Source organism: Colobus angolensis, unplaced genomic scaffold (assembly GCF_000951035.1).
Source record: "Colobus angolensis palliatus isolate OR3802 unplaced genomic scaffold, Cang.pa_1.0 Scaffold400, whole genome shotgun sequence".
Taxonomy (NCBI): Eukaryota; Metazoa; Chordata; class Mammalia; order Primates; family Cercopithecidae; genus Colobus; species Colobus angolensis.
In genome coordinates, this window is record NW_012117378.1 from 2,658,466 (window position 1) to 2,679,604 (window position 21,139).

Sequence of the window (21,139 nt, forward strand, 5' to 3'; positions counted from 1 at the left end):
TTGGCTCTTTTTGTTCATGCTCCAAATCCAAGTTCCACTTTGGAAACAACAAGTGTTTGCAGCTTTCTGCTGCTCTTTTCAGCGGGAACATATGTGCTGCTTAAGAAAGGATGAAAATGTTATTCCAAGAAGGAAAGCAGGTCCCCCTGAATACTAAAAGCAATATTGTGAGTCGGTTCATGGAAACCTGTAGTGTTAGGATTGGGCTGAAGAAGTAAGTGGAAAAAGAAATGCAAGGAACCACCTTAATTAAGCCTTTACCACCCCTTCTTCAGGGTCCGAGGTGGCAACATTTTTTTGAACATCTACCACTGATATGGGAGCCAATAGGATTTCTGTCCAGTACAAGCATATGGCCCATCAGTGGATTCAGCAGTGCACATAGGTTATTGGGGAGGGACCGCTTCCCTGATCTACCTCTGAACCAAAAGATGAGGCCAGTGTGGCTGCTGGAGAAAGGTTACAGAAAGGGTGGCAGGAAAGTCAGGGCTTCATTTACCAAAGGTGGATGGCTAAGGGGAGTGGACTCAAGGTGGCTGGACTCCGAGTGAGTGCACAAAATGGTGTCACGCAGGTATTTAGGAGTTTGAGAGAGAATGAAGAAAATAGGGACCTGGAATGTTGTCTACAGGAGCTGAAAGTCTCCTGAGGTAATCTATTTGGGCAGGAGGTAGCAAGCAGACTGGGAGGCAGCTGTTCAATCCAGATGACTTCACATACAAGACACTGACTCACGGTCCGGGTTTTACCAAATCCTGAGCATGCTTTCTCCAGCCAAAATATTTCAAGAGAATTGCATTGTGCGGATGGCAGTTAAGGGCTTGAATTTTAGGAACTGGTTTCTAAATTAAGGTTAAAAATTATTTAAGTAATTTTTTTTTTCCTGAAAATTTGTTTTGGGCTTAGTGGCTATGTGTCAAGCTAACTGTTTTTAGAAAACTGCTATTGCTCGAATGCTAAATATTTTACCAGTAGAATTAAATTATTAAATTGAAGACATATAAAAAGAGATTAGGAGGTAAGAGGAATAGGGAAGAATGAGAAAAATAGATGGTTCTAGGGGCATAATGAGCTTCTCATTTTATTGTCTCCATCTAGATCATCCTTTGGGAAAGAACCAGTTTTGAAGCGCTTCAAGAAGATAACTCCAGTTTCGCTTCAGTCATCAATCATGTGTGATTTTGTGTAGGCAAAAGAAAATCTCAATATTCATTTGACTAACTAGGGCTTTGAGGGTGTCGATTCTTCTGTCATAAGATAGTTGACTCACAGGAAATAAAACAAGGTTCATACAGATAAGCTAAAGCTAGAAATGACTAGTGATCCAGGATATAAGAACTAAGAGAAGGAGGAGTCTATAAGTGAGAAAGCAAATCTGGGCTGGCTGGAAAGCAGAAGGTCTTAATTATTTGGAACAAAATCCACCAATTCAACAGTTTATGAAAGCAACCTAGATCAGACAACTTCATGGGAAAGAGTAGTTCTAAGAGGATCAGTGTTTGAAGGGAAAAAGAGCATACTTCTCGGAATATTTGGGATCTCCAGGAAGAGCATTTCAAATGAAAGCTCAGCAGAGTGGCTGCTAGCTCAAAGTAAAAGGCTTCAGAGCCCTAGGCATACAGAAAGTTTCAGAACAGAAGAGTAGTTTTCACTACTCAAATTAAATTAAAAAGAACCTCTTCCAGGATGCACTGTAGCCTAGGCAAGATGAGAATATGATGCACTTTCTCTGTAAGTTCTTCTTGGCAGTTCTTACTTGCTCTACATTCCAAATTGCCAAAAGTTGAGGGCCATAGATTCAGTCCTGACTGTGTGATTTTGGGTTTGTTATGGAGTCTTAAGTATCTTCATCTGGAAATGGGGATGATAATTATGTTTATTCTCACTTAGTGCTTGTGTGGATCTAATTAAATAAAATGTGTGAAAAAATGTATTAAATTCCTAACAATGTATTTGTAATATACTTCTCAATTTCATCTATATTAGCTCAAACAACTTGCAAAATTGGAATTATTATCTGCAATTTACAGATAAGGAATCAGAGTTTCAGGGATAGAAAGGGATTAACCCAAGATAACAATTAGAATATCATTAGGGAATCACCTACACATTTAGCACTATTCTTAGCGCTTTAGGGATGCTGTCTGATTTAGTCTGCAAAACGACCCAGGAATGATGAATTTTTCAGAACTTTTGAGGCAGAGTCAGGATCCAAAGGCTCTCTGAAGTTGGCAGTCCAAATATCAGCCTGGCCCTGACTTCCCTCAGGGGCACATGTTGTAAGCTAAAATTTAAGCTCAAATCTCCTCCTGTCAGTCTATTTCTATTATTTCAGTTGTCTGTTCTTATTGTTATTTGTATATGTCTGTTCTTAAGAACATTTCTGCAGGAAGACTGATTGCTTCTTTGATGCTGTCATAACATAGGAATCTTCAGGTTACACTGCAAGAATTTTGGCTCCCCAATTCTACACAGGTATGCAGTCATCAGATATGCAGTCTAATTATAGAACTCAACTTGTTCACCTCAGCCTATAAGCTGATTCTTCTTGTCAATTTTCCCTAAAAGAACCCCAAGGCCAAAAGACTCTATTTCTCTAAAATATAATATATTCATTTGCAAACAATGAAAATTTAAAAGTTAAATAATTATATTCATTTGAAATTTTAAAAAGCATTACTTTTTACAAATAATTGTGTTGGCAGTAATTATGAAACATTTCAAGGGAACATATAAATATATTGATTTATTTTATGAATAAATGTGTGAGGATAAAGCAATGGAATTCATGCATATCAGCCCATAGATATTTATTGAGTGTCCAAATGTGCCCAATATGATTCTACTAGGTAACAGTTTCACAGCACTGAACAAGAAAACAAATTCCCTGTTTTATGGTGCTTATAGTTTAGTATGACAAGAAATTTTTTTTAAAAAACAATGAGAATTCTAAACAGTGTAATAAACTTGAGAGTGTTAGGGGCTGGTGGATCAGGCAAATGTTCTCTGATGAGGTGGCATTTGAGCTGTGACCTAAAACATACCAAGGAACCAGCTGAGGGGGGACAATAAGTACAAAGACCCAAACATCTGACCTATTTGAGAAGCAGAAAGAAGCCCCATGGGTTGATGGAGAGTGAGCTAGAAACTTAACACAAGGTAAGGTGAGAATGGCCTGCTTCCTAAGACCCATTCTGATTTTATTCTAAGTAAAATTGAAGCCATTGGAAGATCTTAACTAGGGGAGTAAAGAAGTTACGTTTATATTTTTAGAAGAATGGCTGTTCCATCAGGAAGAGACTGAGCAGGGACAAGAATAGAAACAGACTCACGAGGACTTGCCTGCTGGCCCGGGTGAGAGCTCACAATGGCTTGTAATCGAAGGACAGTGGTGGGGATGGAAAGAGGCAGTGAAATTCAGAATATATTTTCAACCTAGAACTTGCAGGACTTGATGATGGATTTAATGTGAGGTTAGAGAAAAAGAAGAATCAAGAAGGCATTATGGTTTGGGGATTTGAGTAACTAAGTGGATGGTGGTGTGCTTTATGGAGATAGAGATCATGGGGGAATTAAAGAAAAAAGTAGTGATTTAAAAACTCAGGTTTTAGCCATCTTAAAATTTTTAAAACATCTCCTAAACAAGCGAGTGGTGTTATCTGGTAGCCAGTCGAATATGGGAATAGAAAGCTCTGTGGAAAAGTGAGAGCAAGAGTTACAAATTTTGAAAACAAAGGCTTATAAATATTCCCTAAAGCTGTGGACCTTGGAATTGCTTAGAGGGAAAAGTAATTTGCATTGGGATAAAACTGACATTCTAAATTTGAACAAATTTTGACCTGGAATACCCACATGCTCAAACTGACTTCTGCCACCTTATCACTGGATAACAGCTGAGAATAATCTCTTTGTCATTGGTAGAGGTGATGGAGGAGTAAGGGACAGAGAACTTAAGCTTTGGGCTTTTTTCTACCAGAAATGTCACTGCAGGCAAGTCACTTAACCACTCAAAGATTCAGTTTCTTCCACTACAAAATAGGAATAACATTGTCTTTGCCAACTACAAAAATTCAAATAAGAAACATTTGGGGAAAGACTGTTTTGTACAATAGAAATGTAAGAGAACTTATCTTTAATCTTGCATTGCACTCCATTAGGTCTCTTCATGTCCCCATGGCATGGTCCCTAAGTAACTTAGGATACATTTGGATGCCATCTGCTCAACAAGAAAACTGACTGACAAACTTCAACCACACAGACAGCAGCATCAGGCGACCTCTCTCTCTCCCAACCCTGGTGGCTTTTGATTTTACAGAAAGCAAAAACATCTGATAAACAAAGCCCTGAGGTAGTCCTGATTCCTCAGTTACCCCTAAGTAGCAACAGATGCTGCATAGAGAGACCTGTTTCAGTGACCAATGCTCTCAGTAATTAGACAATGGAGGGAGAAAGTAATTAGGTAAACCACACAGAAATAGAAATAAACTGTATGGGATATGTTGGTCATGGATGAAAGACAAATTTAAAAAAAAGCATAAAGGAAACATTTAGGAAAAAATAACTAATAAACAATTTGCTCAAATCCATGTTGAATAATCAGTTTAAGCCTGTGAAGTTTAACCTGATTAAACACATACCGTAATTAAAAAGTTCCTACAATGTATTACTTATAAATAAACATGACAAGAAGAATAGATCTATTTTATGTCAACACAGTTCAGTTAAATGATATAGTCTTGGCAGGAGAAGTGGGAAGGAAGTTTGAGGTCTTATATACTTCTCATTTATTAATTGATGTATCATATCTCATATCTGCAGGGTGCACCAAATGAGAATTTAGACCAACGTCACTAAGAACAGGCTACAATCCAACTGCAGAACATGCTAAATCTTGGTCACCAGAAAACCACTATCCACCCGACAGATGTGTAAAGAAGCTCTAATTGGTTCATTTTCTCTTCTTTCAATTAAATAACTATATCAGAAGTACAAAAACCTCATATAGGCCTTATATAACCTTTTATTGCTGTTCTCTTTCCCATTCCTGTGCTTTTAATCATAAACCACAAAGAACATGGCCTTTGGAATTAAAATCCAGATTGCTCTACATTCTAGACATATGCCTTCACACAAGTGAATGAACTTGTCTGTGAAACATAGGTAATGGGAAGCAACTGTGGAGCCTGTAATAGGAACGAAGGAGAAAATGTCAAAAGTGTTTAATGTCTTACGCTTAGAAGGTGTTTAGCAAGTGATGGCAATTACTATGCACAAAAGGGCAGTGGCTAGGCTCCCTGCTCAAGGAAGTTTGGAGTGTGACAAAGTGATTTATTCAAGGAAATATTAATCATACGTTAACCAACCACTTACACTAATTCATTTAATCATCATAAGAACTTTATAAGGTAAATAGTAATATCCTTCCCATTTTCCAGATAGGAAATAGAGATTCAGAAACATTGGGAAATTTTTCTAAGGCCTTATAACTATAGAGTAGCAAAGACAGGATTCAAACACTAGCAAGTTGGCATCATACTCCTAGTTCTTAGTTGGAAGCTATACTGCCTCCCTACTTAGGCTCAGTTTCAGCCTGGAATGCAAATCCATTTCTATTTATTGTCTTTATTTTTGTTGTTGAGTTGTTGGTGAATGCTTGTTCTGAAAAATATCTCCTCGAAAGTACTGCTAGTTATCCAATGCTCTCAAAATTGACATAGCTCAAAGAAAGGCTCAATGGGAAAATTATTGCCTACATAAGTAGGCAATTAGAGGCACAGCCTGCCTAAAAAGTCCTCTCTGTCCAGCTCAGCATGGCCTGAGCCTCCTCTGAGTTTCATCTAGCACAGCTCCAGAGGCAGTAAGACTCAATACATCATGATACCTACATATAATTTGGTGGCAATAAAAATGTTTAAAGACTTGTGTTCATTTAGAATTTTAAAATGAGTCTCTGATATACATGCGACAATTACAGAATATTGCAAGAGAATTTCTAGAGCTTTAATTTATTTTAGAGTGGAATTATAAGCAATAAAGAGGGAAATGTAAATGAGCATTAAATGCATCACCTTGGAAAATGAGCTCTAGGATTTCATGTACTTTTCTATTTCTTTTTTTCTGAATTCTCTCTTGTGTTCCTCCTAAACCAACTGAAATCCTGCTCATTCTTTAAGACTTGGTCCAAATGCCTCCTCCGTTGAGATCTGTTTTCGATGCCATTGTTATAATGAATTATACTTGCTCAGCCCTTCTATAGTTCTTGGCTTATGCCTTTATTTTGCCCTTATCACAATCTGCCTGACATTATTAAAGTTGTTTATCCTCATCACCTCCTGAAAACTCCTAGGAAGTACGAATCAATGAGGAGGGGGATATTGACTGATGGTTAAAAGCAGGAGCCTCTGAATCAGACAAAACTCAGCTTAGATCCTGACTCCATCATTCAACTTCTGTAAGATCTTCAGAAAGTAGACCTTTGAGAATCTAAGATTCTTAATCTGTCCAGTAATGACAATATGGGAGGAGATATTATGTTATGAACTCAGACTCCTGGGTTCAAAGCTTAGGCTATTTACCTGTTTATATTTAAGTTTTCTTACATAGAAATCAGGGTTGATAAAAGAGCAATTACTCATAATGAAATAAGAAGTAATTAATATATGTAAATTATTTAGAACAGCATATGGCAAACAAGTAAGCACTCAATAAATGTTAGTTACTTTTAATATTATTATCCTGTAGAATTGTGGTGAGAAATACATGACATGCTGTTTGTAAAGTTAAGCCCATAATAGATGCTGAAAAAATGGTAGTTATTGCTGTGTCCTCCTAGGGCTTTGAACAATGACTTGTCATTAGAAGGCGCCCAGAAAATGGTAGTTCAGGGAAATCCAATGTTTTATAAGGGATGTGTTATACTACAAGAAGCAAGAAGGCCAGGTGTGGTGGTTCATGTCTGTGCTCCCAGAACTTTGGAAGGCTGAGGTGGTAGATTCACTGGAGCCCAGGAGTTCAAGACCAACCTGGGCAACATAGTGAGAACTCCCTCTCTACAAAAAATAAAATTAAAAAAACTAGCCAGGCATGGTTATGAGCACCTGTGGTCCTAGCTACTCGGGAGGCTGCTGGCGGAAGGATTGCTTCAGCCCAGGAGTTGGAGGCTGCAGTGAGCTATGATTATGCCACTGTGCACTAGTTTGTGTGACAGGGTGAAACCCAGTCTAAAAACAAACAAACAAACAAACATAAAACAAACAAACAAAAAAATACAAAAAAAAATCAAGAAAATAGATGGCAATCAACTTTTAATGAGGCAACAAAATATAAAATAAGGCAAGCACAGGCCTTGTTTAATTCTTAGCAGTTGCTTCTCTTATCGCATCCCATGTGGTGAAGTAAGAGTTTTATCAATAGAATAAATGTGAAAATATACCTCTGTTCTTGGTATTCCCTTCAGCTAGCATACCATGTAGAAGGTAAAAATACTGAGGAAGATATACTAAAACCCTCCATTCTCCCACTGGAGTTTTAAAAAAGTTAGAGCTCTATAATTATTTATAGAACATAGACCAGCAAGAGAGTAGGACTGTGAACATAGAAGATAATTCATAAATTGGGCCTCCTATGATTTTTCCTTTTAGAAAAACATATAAAACAATGCCTGATTTATAGCAATTTATAAAGTATAAATGGACCTGACATGCAGGTTAATGAAGGCCCTTGCAAGTTGTAAATGCTGTGTCTGTAAAGAGATGAAACATTTTCTTGTGCAGATTGTCAGTGGGGCACATTTCTATACATTTTTAAATACCGAGCACAGAAAACTGAGCATATGATTTTATCTTTTTTTCCCCCCCTAAATGGGCTATTAAAATACAGTACCTGCATATACAAAATCCAAAGTCAGTTCACATTATTTAATACATGACCTAACAGACAAAGTATTTAGAATCAGCCCTCTCCTGGACAAAGCCTTAACCACCAAAGGGGATAAGCACTCCTTATTTATAGCCAGTATAATATTTGAATTAACCTGCCTGAGGACTTCTTGTCATTGTACTGGGACATATTGTTGTGAAAAAACTGAATTTTAATCATTAAACTCTAGAATGGTACACATCATTTACCTGGTACAGACGTATACTGAATTGCATATCTACATGACGCTTCTTTCAACCATCCACTTCCATAGAAAAAACAGACCTTCTACAAGTGGTGGCTTACAGAGTGAATATGAAGTTAATTTCCTATTTAAAAACACCTTTATGTATTTTTTATATATTAAAAACATTTTAATATATACCACTCTTCCCAAAGGATCAGGATGTAGATGAATCAAGAATCCTATTTGAGGAGAATACTACTTTCATTTTCCTTCTAGAAATACAAGATGGTGGGCCTTTCTATATGTAGCTTGTATAATAAATAATTATTTATTGTGTGTCTTTTTTGTATGTTCTGAATTTGGAGCTTTCATCTTGTTCCAAACACCAACCATCTGCTCATACAGCTCTCCTGCTCTAGAATGTAATTTCTCCTTTCCTCTAATTATTCTAATCCTGTTCCCTTTCTTCAAAAATTGGCTTTAGTCAGTCTTCCTTAGTTAGCCTCAGTGACTACTCTTTCTCATAAAATTTTTACGCAATCCCTAATGTTCTTAGGTACCCTAGGAAATAGTTTAGCTGTTAAATGATTTTTAATGATTTTAAGAGTAGTAGTTTAATTTCTCTAATTCTATTTAGAGTTAATTAAAGGCAAAAAGCAGAATTTTACTTCTTAAGATATGCCACTTTTCTTGCTCAGTGCATTCAGGTTATTTATTAAAAACAACAACACTTGATTATGAAATTTACATGTGTAGTTTGCAAAGACTTTACAAGATATAGAAGAGCGTAACAAAGGAAATAAAAATTCTACCAACTGATGAGAACCATGATTGAAGATACACACACCTTCCAATTTTGTTCTCTTGCACACAGAGACACACATAGTTAAATAAAGGCCATATTGTGCATATAGTTTGTTATCCTGCTTTTAAAACTTTCATATTCTTTTGTGTGATGAAATATCCTTCTGATAAATGATTTTTAATGACTGATTAATATCCTATCTAATGAACGTATGTTTCACTTTAAAAATTAAACAATAACTTATGCTGATCAACTCTGAGTTGGGGATGAAATACAGTGGCTTTTACTTTCTTTCATCCCTCCTGAATTTGACATAGAAGAAAAGCCAGGGAATGAGATGGCAAAACAGAAAAAAAGAGGGTTAAATATGTCTAAAAATGTACGATGGATGGCCACATTCTAGATATAATTATGATGTGTTTCTACATTGCCTATTATTTATTTTTGTGATAATTTTTGCTATATTAATATAAAATTATAGCAGCTAATGTAGATTTACCCATTTTAGAGAAAACCGAGAAATAAAGGCTTTGTTAAATAATTTGAATCACAGGTTACTCCTATTTTATGTGCCAGTAAAACCTATGGTGAAGCAGTCAGCACATTTTAAATTTAAGAGAAAAAATTTTTTGAAGAAAATTATTCTACACATAATATATGGATTCTTAAAAGAAAACAGCTCCACAAAAGGCAAAAGATCTAACAATCTGTTGGCTTCAAATCCCATATCTCTCCATCCTTTACTCACTAGATGTTCGGCAGCATCCAATCACCAGGCCTGATCCCATTATTCAGATAGCTGCAGCTTAGTTAAAGGTGAAAGTGAGGGGACAATACAAGAAGCATGAGAGTAAGATCTCACTGGCTCAGCATGTAGTCTATCCTGTAATTGTCCTACTCTGATCTTGGGATTTCAGTAGCCCAGCAAATGGTCCTCCACTATCTTGCCATTTTCCCTGTGGCTTTTTTTTTTTTTTTTTTTTTTTTTACCTCAAAACCAGAACAACGTGTAACTTGGTTTCATTCCCGGTCAAATCACTAACCTAATTTACTACCCTTCGATCCCAATATTCCCATTATAAGAACCCTATTATGTGTTATTTAAATGTCTAGTATAGCTCGTCCCCTCCTACTTGGAAAGTCACCCAATTCTTAGGATCAATATGGACAATATCCAAATTAGTATCCATACCCTGCATAAGCACATAGAGGTCTTCTTTGAATTCTATATCTAAAGTAATCTCTCTTTCGTTCAAGTCAAGTACCTCTCCCCCAGATATTTTCTATCCAGTGGCCTATCTTTCTGGCTACATAGAACTTAACACTATCTGAAATGATTTTATATATAGGTTTTCTATGCCTCTCCCAATATAATTTAGATGAGCAAATGACCTGTGCTTATTAAGGCTTTCACTCTAGCTTCCAAGCCCCCATTCCTACCATAATCAACCCCAAAGCTTGTTGACATGTACAAAATGTATCTTTTATTGTATCCCGTATCTGGTCATTTGGCTTGCATTGAGTATTAGCCATCAAGGAATAAATTAATTTCAAGAACATTACTTCAGAGTGTCAAGGAAAGAACACATGGAACGCATATGCAAACATATGCATGCCATTCTTTCCTATGTATTTAATAGGTATTAGTATCTATTGTTTTGGATTTATAGTATATGTGATGTACGTATAAAATATGAAGACATTCTCAAAAGCATTCTATTGACTCTAGACATAATAAGTGGAGGTGAATAATTATCAGGAGAAAAACCTTAAAGTAGTTCACAGAAATGTATTTTATATAATTGTCAAGATCAGTCTTCTTCATACATTTTCCACAATTGTTTCCATAAAGAAATGTCCTTAGTTTTTAAGAAATGATCCTTCTTCTTAAATGCCAACTTTATTGAAATCAAAACAATTTCATTAAACCATAAACAAACTCAGTGTTCTCTTAGGTTTTTAACTATTTCTTTCTTTGTGGAAAAAAAAAAAGTATTGATACACTCGAAGAAACAAAATATGAGGAAACAGAGTTGCAGTTGTAGGGGTGAATTATTTAATTTAAACGCAGCCAACCTTTAGAAATACAGTTAACAATGGACAAGAGATACTCAGTTTTTCAGTACATGCTTATCTTGTGCTCAAGATGCTTTTAGCCAATTAGCTTGCTCAGTTGACTAAGTACCTACTACCTTACTTATTTGGATAAGTAAGGAACTTCAGCAGAGGAACTCAATAAGCAGAGGAACTTCAACAAGATATAATTATTATATAGGAGCACACAAACAAAGCAGACACAAATCCTTGATGGAAAATAACTTATACAAAGCGAGATGGTATCTAACAAATTGGTCGGTGTGGCTGCTTTCCTAATTTAAAAAGCAAGGCCATTGAAATTCCTAAATAATTTGAATATTTTGGTTAAGAGTAGAGAATCAAATACCAAAGATTTCATTAAAAAAAATTAGATGAGGCCGGGCGCGGTGGCTCAAGCCTGTAATCCCAGCACTTTGGGAGGCCGAAACAGGCGGATCACGAGGTCAGGAGATGGAGACTATCCTGGCTAACACGGTGAACCCCCGCCTCTACTAAAAAACACAGAAAACTAGCCGGGCGAGGTGGCGGGCGCCTGTAGTCCCAGCTACTCGGTAGGCTGAGGCAGGAGAATGGCGTAAACGTAAACCCGAGGAGGCGGAGCTTGCTCCAGCCTGGGCGACAGAGCGAGACTCCATCTCCAAAAAAAGAAAAAACATTCATCAAATCAAGCATTTCTTGCCATTTGATAAGATAGAATTATTTGGTGTTGTTTCTTAGCATATTTTAAAAATAAATATAAAAAAAGGAAATTGAAGTTTTTTATACTGGAAGAACATTATTATGAATAAATTCTTGCAGCTGCTAATTTCTGTGATTCAAAAACGGAAATACAAATGATGATAGTGTTGTTACTGAAATTTACTTGGCTTTCTAAACAAACAGCATAGTTAGTCTTTGAACAAGATAGATTCTCTTAATTGCACTAGAAGACAGGTATTTGGCTCAGGTATGCCATTTCTTGAAGGCTGGCCACCACATTTGCCTGACAATTGCCACCCTAATTGCTTCTGCTTCTTCAGATTCCCTCTTTCTCTAGCAGGCAAACAAGAAAGCTTTATTTGTGCTTGGAAATACATCAAACCACTCTAACGAAACTTCACTTTTCAGAAGTACTGTCAAAAATGTAAAAAGTGAGTTTCTTCTCTTAAAAATGAAAGATGGATAGATGTAAGCTCAAGTAGTAAGAGTGAAGAGTGCGTAGCCTTTCTTTTGCTCTTCAGCTCCATTTCCAAAAACATGTTTTTTTATATCTGATACAATCTGAAAGCTCTCTAGAGAAAGAGAGAGAGAAAAAAAGAATAGCTTCATTTTTGATACTATAAAATTTTCTTGAGTTTTTCACGTTTCTGCCTGTTTCTCAATACCTGGAAAAATTTAAGTCCTTAATATTTATAGCACATTTTTAGCTATATTTGTAACAAAGAATGTCAAAAAATGAATTACATATCAACTATGGTCTCAATAAGTTATATTTTAAAATAAAATATTTTTAGCAAAAAATATAAATATAAAACATAATAAAAATGCATGTTCCTAAAATACTTAGAAATGCCAACCACTAAAACCCAGTATACATCCTCTATATGTATGTATACTGGGTTTTAGTATTTCAAATTTCAATTTGCTCCCCAAACTTTAGAAAATATATGTTAACATGTAAAAATGTTTATACTATAATACTATATGTGGTCTCTGTATATGAAATTGAATATGTGCATGTATTAGTCTATAAAACTTAGTTTAAAATAAAATGTAAAAATACTACTGTCTTTCCAAAATAATTCAGAACCATGAAAGGGAAAAAAAGACCAGTCTATATAGTGCATATGAACCACATTTTTACCTTAAGTACTTGGTAGCTAATTTCCTAATGGTATTTTTGCAGTCATACTTAATTCAAATATAAAGTAGTTTCCACTCATTAGTTAAGTAGTGGACTGGTCTCAGAATGCACACTTAATTCATCCTTGGACAAAGTTACAAATTTTTATATGTGACAGATATTTAGAGTTGCTTAAACAAGTCAAAGCTTGATTGAAAGTTAAATTCTCACATGTCACTGGCATGTTCACAAAAATCAATATGGAAGATTCAGGGAATGTTCTTGAATAAGACAGAAATAGGCAAGAATCCTGGAAATGCCATAAAGAACACAAAGACAAACTATAGGTGGCCAATCTCCAGCCCAGGTATAGAAAATTAGACAAACAGAGTTGCAGGAATGTTGGTTAGCAACAAAATGCAGTCACTATGTTAGAATGAGTGCTGGGCATGGAATGTGTGATCCGTAGACCTGGTTGAGAGGCAAAACTATCACCACTGAACCCTGTATCCTTGGGCAGCAAGTTAATTCCTATAAATTTGGAGAAAATAACACCTACCTTATAGAACAATTTTAAAAACAGAACAATGTTCATAAAAATTTGTAAAATATGTATTGATGTAAGCAATGTACCTATACTTTGCAAAATACTACACAAATTCTTATATTTATTGATACAAATAAGATGGAATTTCTTACCAAGGATGAATTCCAACTGTGGTTCATGTGGAGTCTTCTGGATACCTATAAATAATAGATGCAAATTCAGCTTTAAAAACATCTAATTATCAAGAATATGTCAATATATATTACTATGCTTCATTGTGACCAGAATGAATAAATACATTATTTGGCAGAATGAATAAACTTGGTTTATCAGGCCTATAAATAATCAGTTCTCAGGGCAGGGCATAATATTTGTTGCAGAACTAGATGTGACTTAAGATTTGATTGGTCATTTTATCTCTATGTTTATAAAGAAACCAAGAAATGTTGTTTTTGTAAGCCATGGCAAACAGAAAACATATTTTACAACTGTGTTTCTTTTGGATGCAATGTAGACAGAAGTGGATCCTTCATAAAGAATCCCCTTACCAAAATACTCTCTTAAATGGATTTTTTCCAAGCCACTCTGACCTGCTGTAAATAGTAAATCAATAACAAAAAAGGTATCTTCAGCTAGGTTATGATGGACATTATAGTGTTGGTTATTCTACTAATTTATTAATAGCTCAAACCAACATTTTATAAAATGTTTCCATTCTTTCGGTTAGCAATGTTTAAAAAATATAACAAGATGGCTAAATAATTTAAGATGAACTAGGAGGGAAAGTGAGTCTGGGGACAAAGGTACGGAAATGGAACCATCTAATGGCTAGAAGGTAGAGTGATCAGATTGTGGGAAGTGATATGGGTAGATGCCTGAAGACCACACACAGTGTAGAAGCTCCCTAAACAAGAGTTGGATGACTGGATGTATGAATGGGATGCCATTTGTTACAACTCAAGGGTGGCCACATAAATAAAACTAACATGTATGGAAAAGTAAACTATTTAGCAATAAATGAAAGAATATTATAGAAATCCTTTCTTTGCTTATTTTTGCTGGTGCATTCATCAGATACTATTTAAATTTACTGGCATTTGGTCACTAATACATTTTAAGAATTACCCTTTTGTACAAAAATGAACTGCTTTTTATTCACAGTTATTTATTTATTTACTTATTTATTTTTGCACAGTAACTGTATATTTTTTTCTTCTGCTGATATTTAGCAATTGCTTTGGTTAACAATTTTTAGATTTTTCAAGAGAGGTTAAAGTGACAATCATTAGGTAGGCTTTTGTGAACTTGAAATGTCTGGGTTTTTTTAAAAGGTCATTAACAATTAACTCTGCTTTAAACATTGACAACCAAATTTCTCAAAAATGCCTCCAACCAATATAATTTTCTAAAGATTAGCTTTATAATGTAAATTAAAAGAGAAGGTTAGGCATATATTGGCCAGTGTTAAATAATTGGACTATAGGAATCTTCTGAAAAGAAAAGAAAAAGGCATAATTCATGCTAAACTATTAAACCCAAACCCTAGAATTTTAAATATAAAAGCAAACATACAATTCTTCCAATGATTTTAATTACTTGAGTAATAAAAAATGAATTTTAATGTTCACATGCAACCTTGACCAAATTTCCACTGGCTCTGTATTTGTGGCTTAGTGCTCTTTGGTATGGCAGTGACAGTCTAAATTTCCAGTGTAACCATTTTTTTCTTAATGCTTTCAACTTAACTTCCTTTTGGGTTTAAAGAGAGAATTTCTACAGTATAAAAAATATTCCCATATAAGATTATATAAATACCAATAGAAGTTATTCTTAGAAAGTATTAGTGTCTAGAAGGTATACTTAAAAAGTATTAGGCTCTTAATATATATTCAAGAGCTTTGATCTTGTTACTTGATATTTAACCGTTTCATGGATTATCATCTATCTTACCCAAGACAAAAGATGAGAGGCATATCATACACTCACACCACCAAGGTAAATAGTGCAAAGGAAAAAATATTTAGGTAATTTCATGCCATTTGTTAGAACCGAAGTTCCTATGAATCTATGAATACATATATATATGTGTATGTTTCGTCGACCCAATTTGCATCTTTAGATGCAAAAACAGGGAGGGATACACACATACTTACTTGTGAACTGACAGTCTCCGGGATCACTGGCCTGGGCTGTAGGAAGAAAGTGCTGCCCTTCTTCTGATGCCCCTTCCTCTTTAATTTCCATGATCAACCTTCACAGTTTTAAAATTTTCCAAATTTTCTTGTCGCAATGTCACTTCCAGTGATTTCTGGTTTAATGTAGATGTATCTTCACACTAAAGATCTGATGTCCCACTCTGAAATTCTGTACCTAGGAAACATCAAAAGTTAAAATTTCAGTCATATTGGAGTTCAGTACAAAGCTAAAAATTAAAGGTAGGTAGAGACTGCAACTACATTCAAATAAACTTTCTTCCTGCCTACTCCACTCATACTTTCAGGACCATTCCACACAATTAACGCATCATAAAGTCTAGGTTTAATAGGTATTCTCAAGGCAATTATTACATAGTCATATGAAAGATTTCTAAAACATGACAGGTATATTATTTCTCTTCTAGTTCATTCTGAAAGATAGCAGATAGCTGTAGAGGCTGCTAACTTAGTATAAAACCTAATTTAGCAGCAAGAGCATGTAGCATCTTGTCAAGACATTACCATGTTTTGGCAAGACGAATATTACTATCGTTCTTTCCATTAGAATTGCCCTTTATGCTCATCTCTCCATCCACCCTTGTTAGAACATTATTACTGACCACATAAAAAATAATTTGGCATAACATTCTTCTTCCAAGATGAGCCAACAGGTTATACAGGAGAGTTTCCAACCTCATTATTATCCATGGAGTCTTTTGCTGCTCTGCTTGATAAAGGTGTAATTGTTTAATGATCATGGTATATGCTGAAAAGAATGAATCATTCTTCTAAAAAGCTAAAGCTCAACGGGAAATGAAAGCAATAGAAAAATTGATGAAAATTAGCATGGGGAAAGAAAGACACTCCAAGAATTTAATACTCTGTCATACAGACAGCCTCAAATACTTACAAATTCATTTTGATATTTAGCATGATATATATGACCAAGAATAAATTTTTTAAAAAATCAATGTTGTTTTAAATCAAGTTACCAGCTGAACTAAAATGTTTAAAAATATTTCAATATCTGTCCAATGCCATGTAATGAGGTAGCAGTAGTCAAGTTTGGTTTGGAATATTAATAAGGTCTCAAACTTCACAAACCAACAGCCTCACTCTTTGTGGTTCTTGGTAAAGTGGTTTCATTTATAATTCAGCTCTAGTTTGAAAAAATCTGGCAGTAATTAAATTCAAAAAGCTTCTTGAATTTTTAGAAAATAGTAGAATAAAATTATGGATAAATACATATTGGCTTCTAAGGATGCAATCAAGAATATTTCTGGGGATAGAAGGCTATTGCACCATCAATTAGACCAAATCCATCAATTTAAAAATTATGTTTTGAATTAATAATAAAGCTTGAACAACGATCACGCTTCCTAATTTTTTTTACCATTAAATTTAGAAGTCTTTTCTGATAAGAACACACACACTTCATAGCACCACATTCTCCCAAAGACCTATGACAAATGCTAACAGTGAGATAATATCTGTAGCAGACTGCAAGGCATGTGTGACTTGGACGTGAGGACTATATAATTTGTTAACTTCACTATATTTCTTGACCAAAGACTCAATCCACAATCCTGATCAGTCATCTTCAAAGGTGAAAAGGAGGCAGTATGATGAATCCTAGCAAAATAACACTTCAGCACACTATCGGTGAATAATTAATGAAATAAATGTCTAACTCTGTGTATCGGTATATGTGCACTTGTATAATTTGAGGATGGGAGGAGAAGACTGATGTAAGATGTCTACAAAGGCTCATTAATGTGGTCCCATTTTAAGCATACTACCCATGCAAAACTAATTCGCTAAGTGAAAATAAATTCAATTTTAGAGAGAATGAAGTTAAATACACAAAACAAGAATTATGAGATAACCTCTTGATATTCGTTTATTTTCACTGAGGACAAACTTAAGATTTGGTACTTGTTATCCAAGCACACACTTCAGAAGGAATTACTCACAAAGCTCATGAAAGTAACTGCATTTTTCACTGTTAAATAGAGCATTTACCTATGGTTATAACATACAACAGTTTATTTTCTGTGCCTACTTGCAAAATTGTTTCCACAATAATAGATTGTGGTTGTTGTGTACCACAAGCATGTTTAAAAGAGATAGCTTTTCAGTATAGTTCTACTCAGGCCAGTTCTCACATCTTTTATCTTACTCAGAAGAGGTACAAGCTGAATGGTCATCATACTCATAATACTCTTGGTTCTCTCACCCTCCCCCAGGGACAAAAGATGATTGGTAGTTACAGTTCAGTTACGTTTAATTGAACAATATTTCTTACTGACCACTACAATAACAGATATTTGTTAATATTTTGTATACCTCACAGTATAAACGGCAATCTGACAGACACATAAAATCATGCGAGAAGGTTATTATTAATTAGGAAGACAAGACTAACAACACACATTGAAAAACTGGAGACATTACGTAATGAGGGGGCAAATGTGATGCACTCAATATTAGTACAGTGCTGTTCCCTCACTAGTGATAGGTAAATCAAGTAGCATCTTCGTATCAAGCTAGTGTTCTGGTAGCAAATTGCAGGTACAGGAGATTGGTGTTAAGGAGAATGCCCTTAGTTGTTATGGTTCCTTTTTAATAGCATATTTCAGGGATAGTGTCGTATACCAGAGTTCTCATCAAATTTGAGATTTTTAAAAAACAGAAATAGAGATTAAAAGAAATAAGAAAAATAAAGAGATTAAAATAAAAAGTACAGAAGATGAAAGGAGCAGTAAGAGGTGTCAGATTTCTTAGTGATTACATGTAAAAAGTTGTAATGAGGGCAATCACTTTGCAAATATTAAATAATGCAACTTATTTACCTCACAGTCATCTATAGAGACCAAGACATGTTATTTTTTAGTCCAGTGTAGAAAATGGCAAAACAAATTTGAAGAAACAAGGTGTGCTAAACCCTCTACCTCTCCTTTAGTGAACTACAGTGATGTACCTGGATGGTCAAATTCCAAAATTTTTACATAATGAGCTGAAGACACTCTTGAAATCCATGAAGTTGAAATCAGAGGTAGACAAAGAAAGGTAAGGGAGACCAAGTCAGGGTTCAGGGAGTGGTGCTCCTCTCTAGGACTTTAAATCCCTGAAGGGAGGAGAACTCACTGGTGGATGGCAAGTGGATGTCCTGTCTCCATTGCAAATATAGGAGGAGCCATCTTTCAGGTTGTCCCTGTGGAAACTTTGAACTTTCTACTGGGAGTGGAAGAGAGTCCAAAAATTAGATGGGCAGAGGGACACGGCCTCAGTTTAAACCCAGCATTTCCTTCTGCTCCTCTCACTCATGGATGAACCTGAGAAAAGACTACTGGCTCTCAACGTGTGGATAAAAAGGAAGCTGAGCTGAGACCTAGCACATGTTTCTTATAAAAGGGATATGGTGACCCTGCAGCAGAGGTTATAGTGTTGACTTTCTAGGCCAAGAAGCAGATAGAGGATATGGCCAAAACTCAGTAGGTTTTCTCTGCCATCTAGAGACAAGATGAGGCCAGTTAATCAGAAAGCATGAGAGAGGACAATCTATGTAGCAAGGGTGTCCAATCTCTTGGCTTTGCTGGGCCACATTGGAAGAAAAAGAATTGTCTTAGACCACACATAAAATGCACTACCAGACAGCTGATAAACTAGGGAAAAAAAATCACCAAAAAAACTCATAATGTTTTAGGAAAGTTTACAAATTTGTGTTGGGCCACATTCAAAGCAATCCTGGGGCCGCAGGTTGGACAAACTTAGGCTACAGGTTACTCTAGCCAGATGGGAGAGCAGTGACTGGGCCAGGATTGCTGTGTCTCAATGGAGGATAGCAAGTATCCACCCAGTAACAGCATGAGTCCCACCAGTTCCATTTGTCCCATGCCACATGGTCATGTGAGACCCTTTTTCTCACACAAGTGACACTATCTTAGAAAAAGAAGCAGGGAAAAGGGGAGTTAGCATAAAGATACTTAAACACAAGTGTTTTCAATAGTAGTGAATAGAAAGTTAAAAACTTCTATTCGTTTACTTTCGTTTTGTTTAGTTTTGTGCTCTCATTTAGTGAGTGCTTATTATGACCAAAATATGAAGAAAAAAAGTCCTTTCAATAAGAATGAAACTTGCCATTCCTACCACAAATTTAATTTTTTTCTAGTTAAAATCACTTTTAATGAAATGTTTAAAAAATCCCTACATAGTTCTCCCTTTAAGATAAAAAAAAGTACAGGAATTTATTGGGGGGCGGAGTAGGGGGGCAAGATGGCCAACTAGAAGCAGTGGTGATCAGAGGCTTTCATCTAAAAGAAGCAAAAGAGCATACAAATCCTGCACCAGCCACCAAAGTATCCAGTTCTGTCATCGGGACTGATAGGCGGCTGGCATGATCCAGAGAGAAAAAGGAAGAGCAGTGTGGTGTGGCTGCCCACCTGAGAGCCACACAAGGCAGGGGAGCCCCCACACCCAGACAAGGGAGGCAGGAAGTAAGTGTGCTACCCAGCCTGGGGAACCTTGCTTTTTCCAAGGAACTGTGCAACCCATAGATGGGGAAGATCCCACTCATGAACCCATGCCACCAGGGCCTAGGGTCCCAACCGCAGAGCCACGCAGATTCTCAACAGCCACTTCACTGGAATCTGCTTAAGTCTGCCAAGCTTGTTGGGGGGAGGGGCGGCATCACCACTGCTGCTGTTGTTTGCTGTCTAAGCCTTATGAGTTCCTTGCGGGAGGGGCAGCAGCCAACATTGCAGCTGCTAGCTACCTAACACACTAAATTCCCAGTGGGGAAGGGCAGCAGCCATCACAAAAGCTCCAGGCCACACTTTTCCCCTGATGAAGCCAGGGAGGCTGGATGACAGGGTCCCAAGAGGCATTCCCCACAGCCCAGTCACCAGCTATGGCAGACTACGGCCAGATCGCCTCTTTAAGCCAGACACTGACCCATCCCTCCTCACTGGGCAAGGCCTCCCTACAACTCCAGCCAGGGGCTCAGGGACAGAACTCTGATCTCCCTGAGCCTGAGCCCCTAGAGAAAGGGGTGGCCATAGTCACTGTGAACTAGCAGACTTACATCTTTCCTTCTGCTAGCCCTGAGGAATCCAGGCAGCCCAGAAGAGCAGGTTTCCCTCCAGCGCAGCACATCCCCTCCACCACGGGACAGCGAAAGTGCTTTGTCAAATGGGTCCTGCTTCCCATGCCACCCAACTGGGTGAGACCTCCACAGGGGTCGTCAGACACCCTACATAGGGGCATTCTTACTGGCATCAGATCAGTGCCTCTTGAGGTCAGAGATCCCAGAGGAAGGAGCAGGTACCCATCTTTTCTGTTCTCCAGCCTCCTCGAGTGACATCTCCAGGTGCAGGAGCAAACCAGATGAATAGGGCCTGAAGTGAAGCTTCAGCAAACCACAGCAGCCCTACAGAAGAGGGAGCTGATTGGTGAAACACAAACAAAGCAACAACAGCAGCATCAACAAAAATGTCCCCACCAAAACCTCATCCAAGGGTCAGCAGCCTCAAAGATTGAAACTAGACAAACTCAGGAAGATGAGAAAGAA

The 21,139-nt window shown here is 36.6% G+C and overlaps 1 protein-coding gene across 3 annotated transcripts in view; it reads right to left on the bottom strand.

The window, feature by feature from the left end:
- The window catches only part of INPP4B (inositol polyphosphate-4-phosphatase, type II, 105kDa), an 825,859-nt gene that overhangs the window by 382,315 nt on the left and 422,405 nt on the right, over positions 1 to 21,139 (bottom strand). For all 3 annotated transcript variants that reach the window (XM_011955816.1, XM_011955817.1, XM_011955818.1), the window contains 2 exons: positions 15,529 to 15,745; positions 13,528 to 13,572 (listed from right to left, as the gene is read on the bottom strand). In XM_011955816.1, the coding sequence (XP_011811206.1) occupies positions 13,528 to 13,572; positions 15,529 to 15,619 (136 nt within the window). In that variant the 5' untranslated portion in view covers positions 15,620 to 15,745. The remainder of the gene's footprint in view (positions 1 to 13,527; positions 13,573 to 15,528; positions 15,746 to 21,139) is intronic.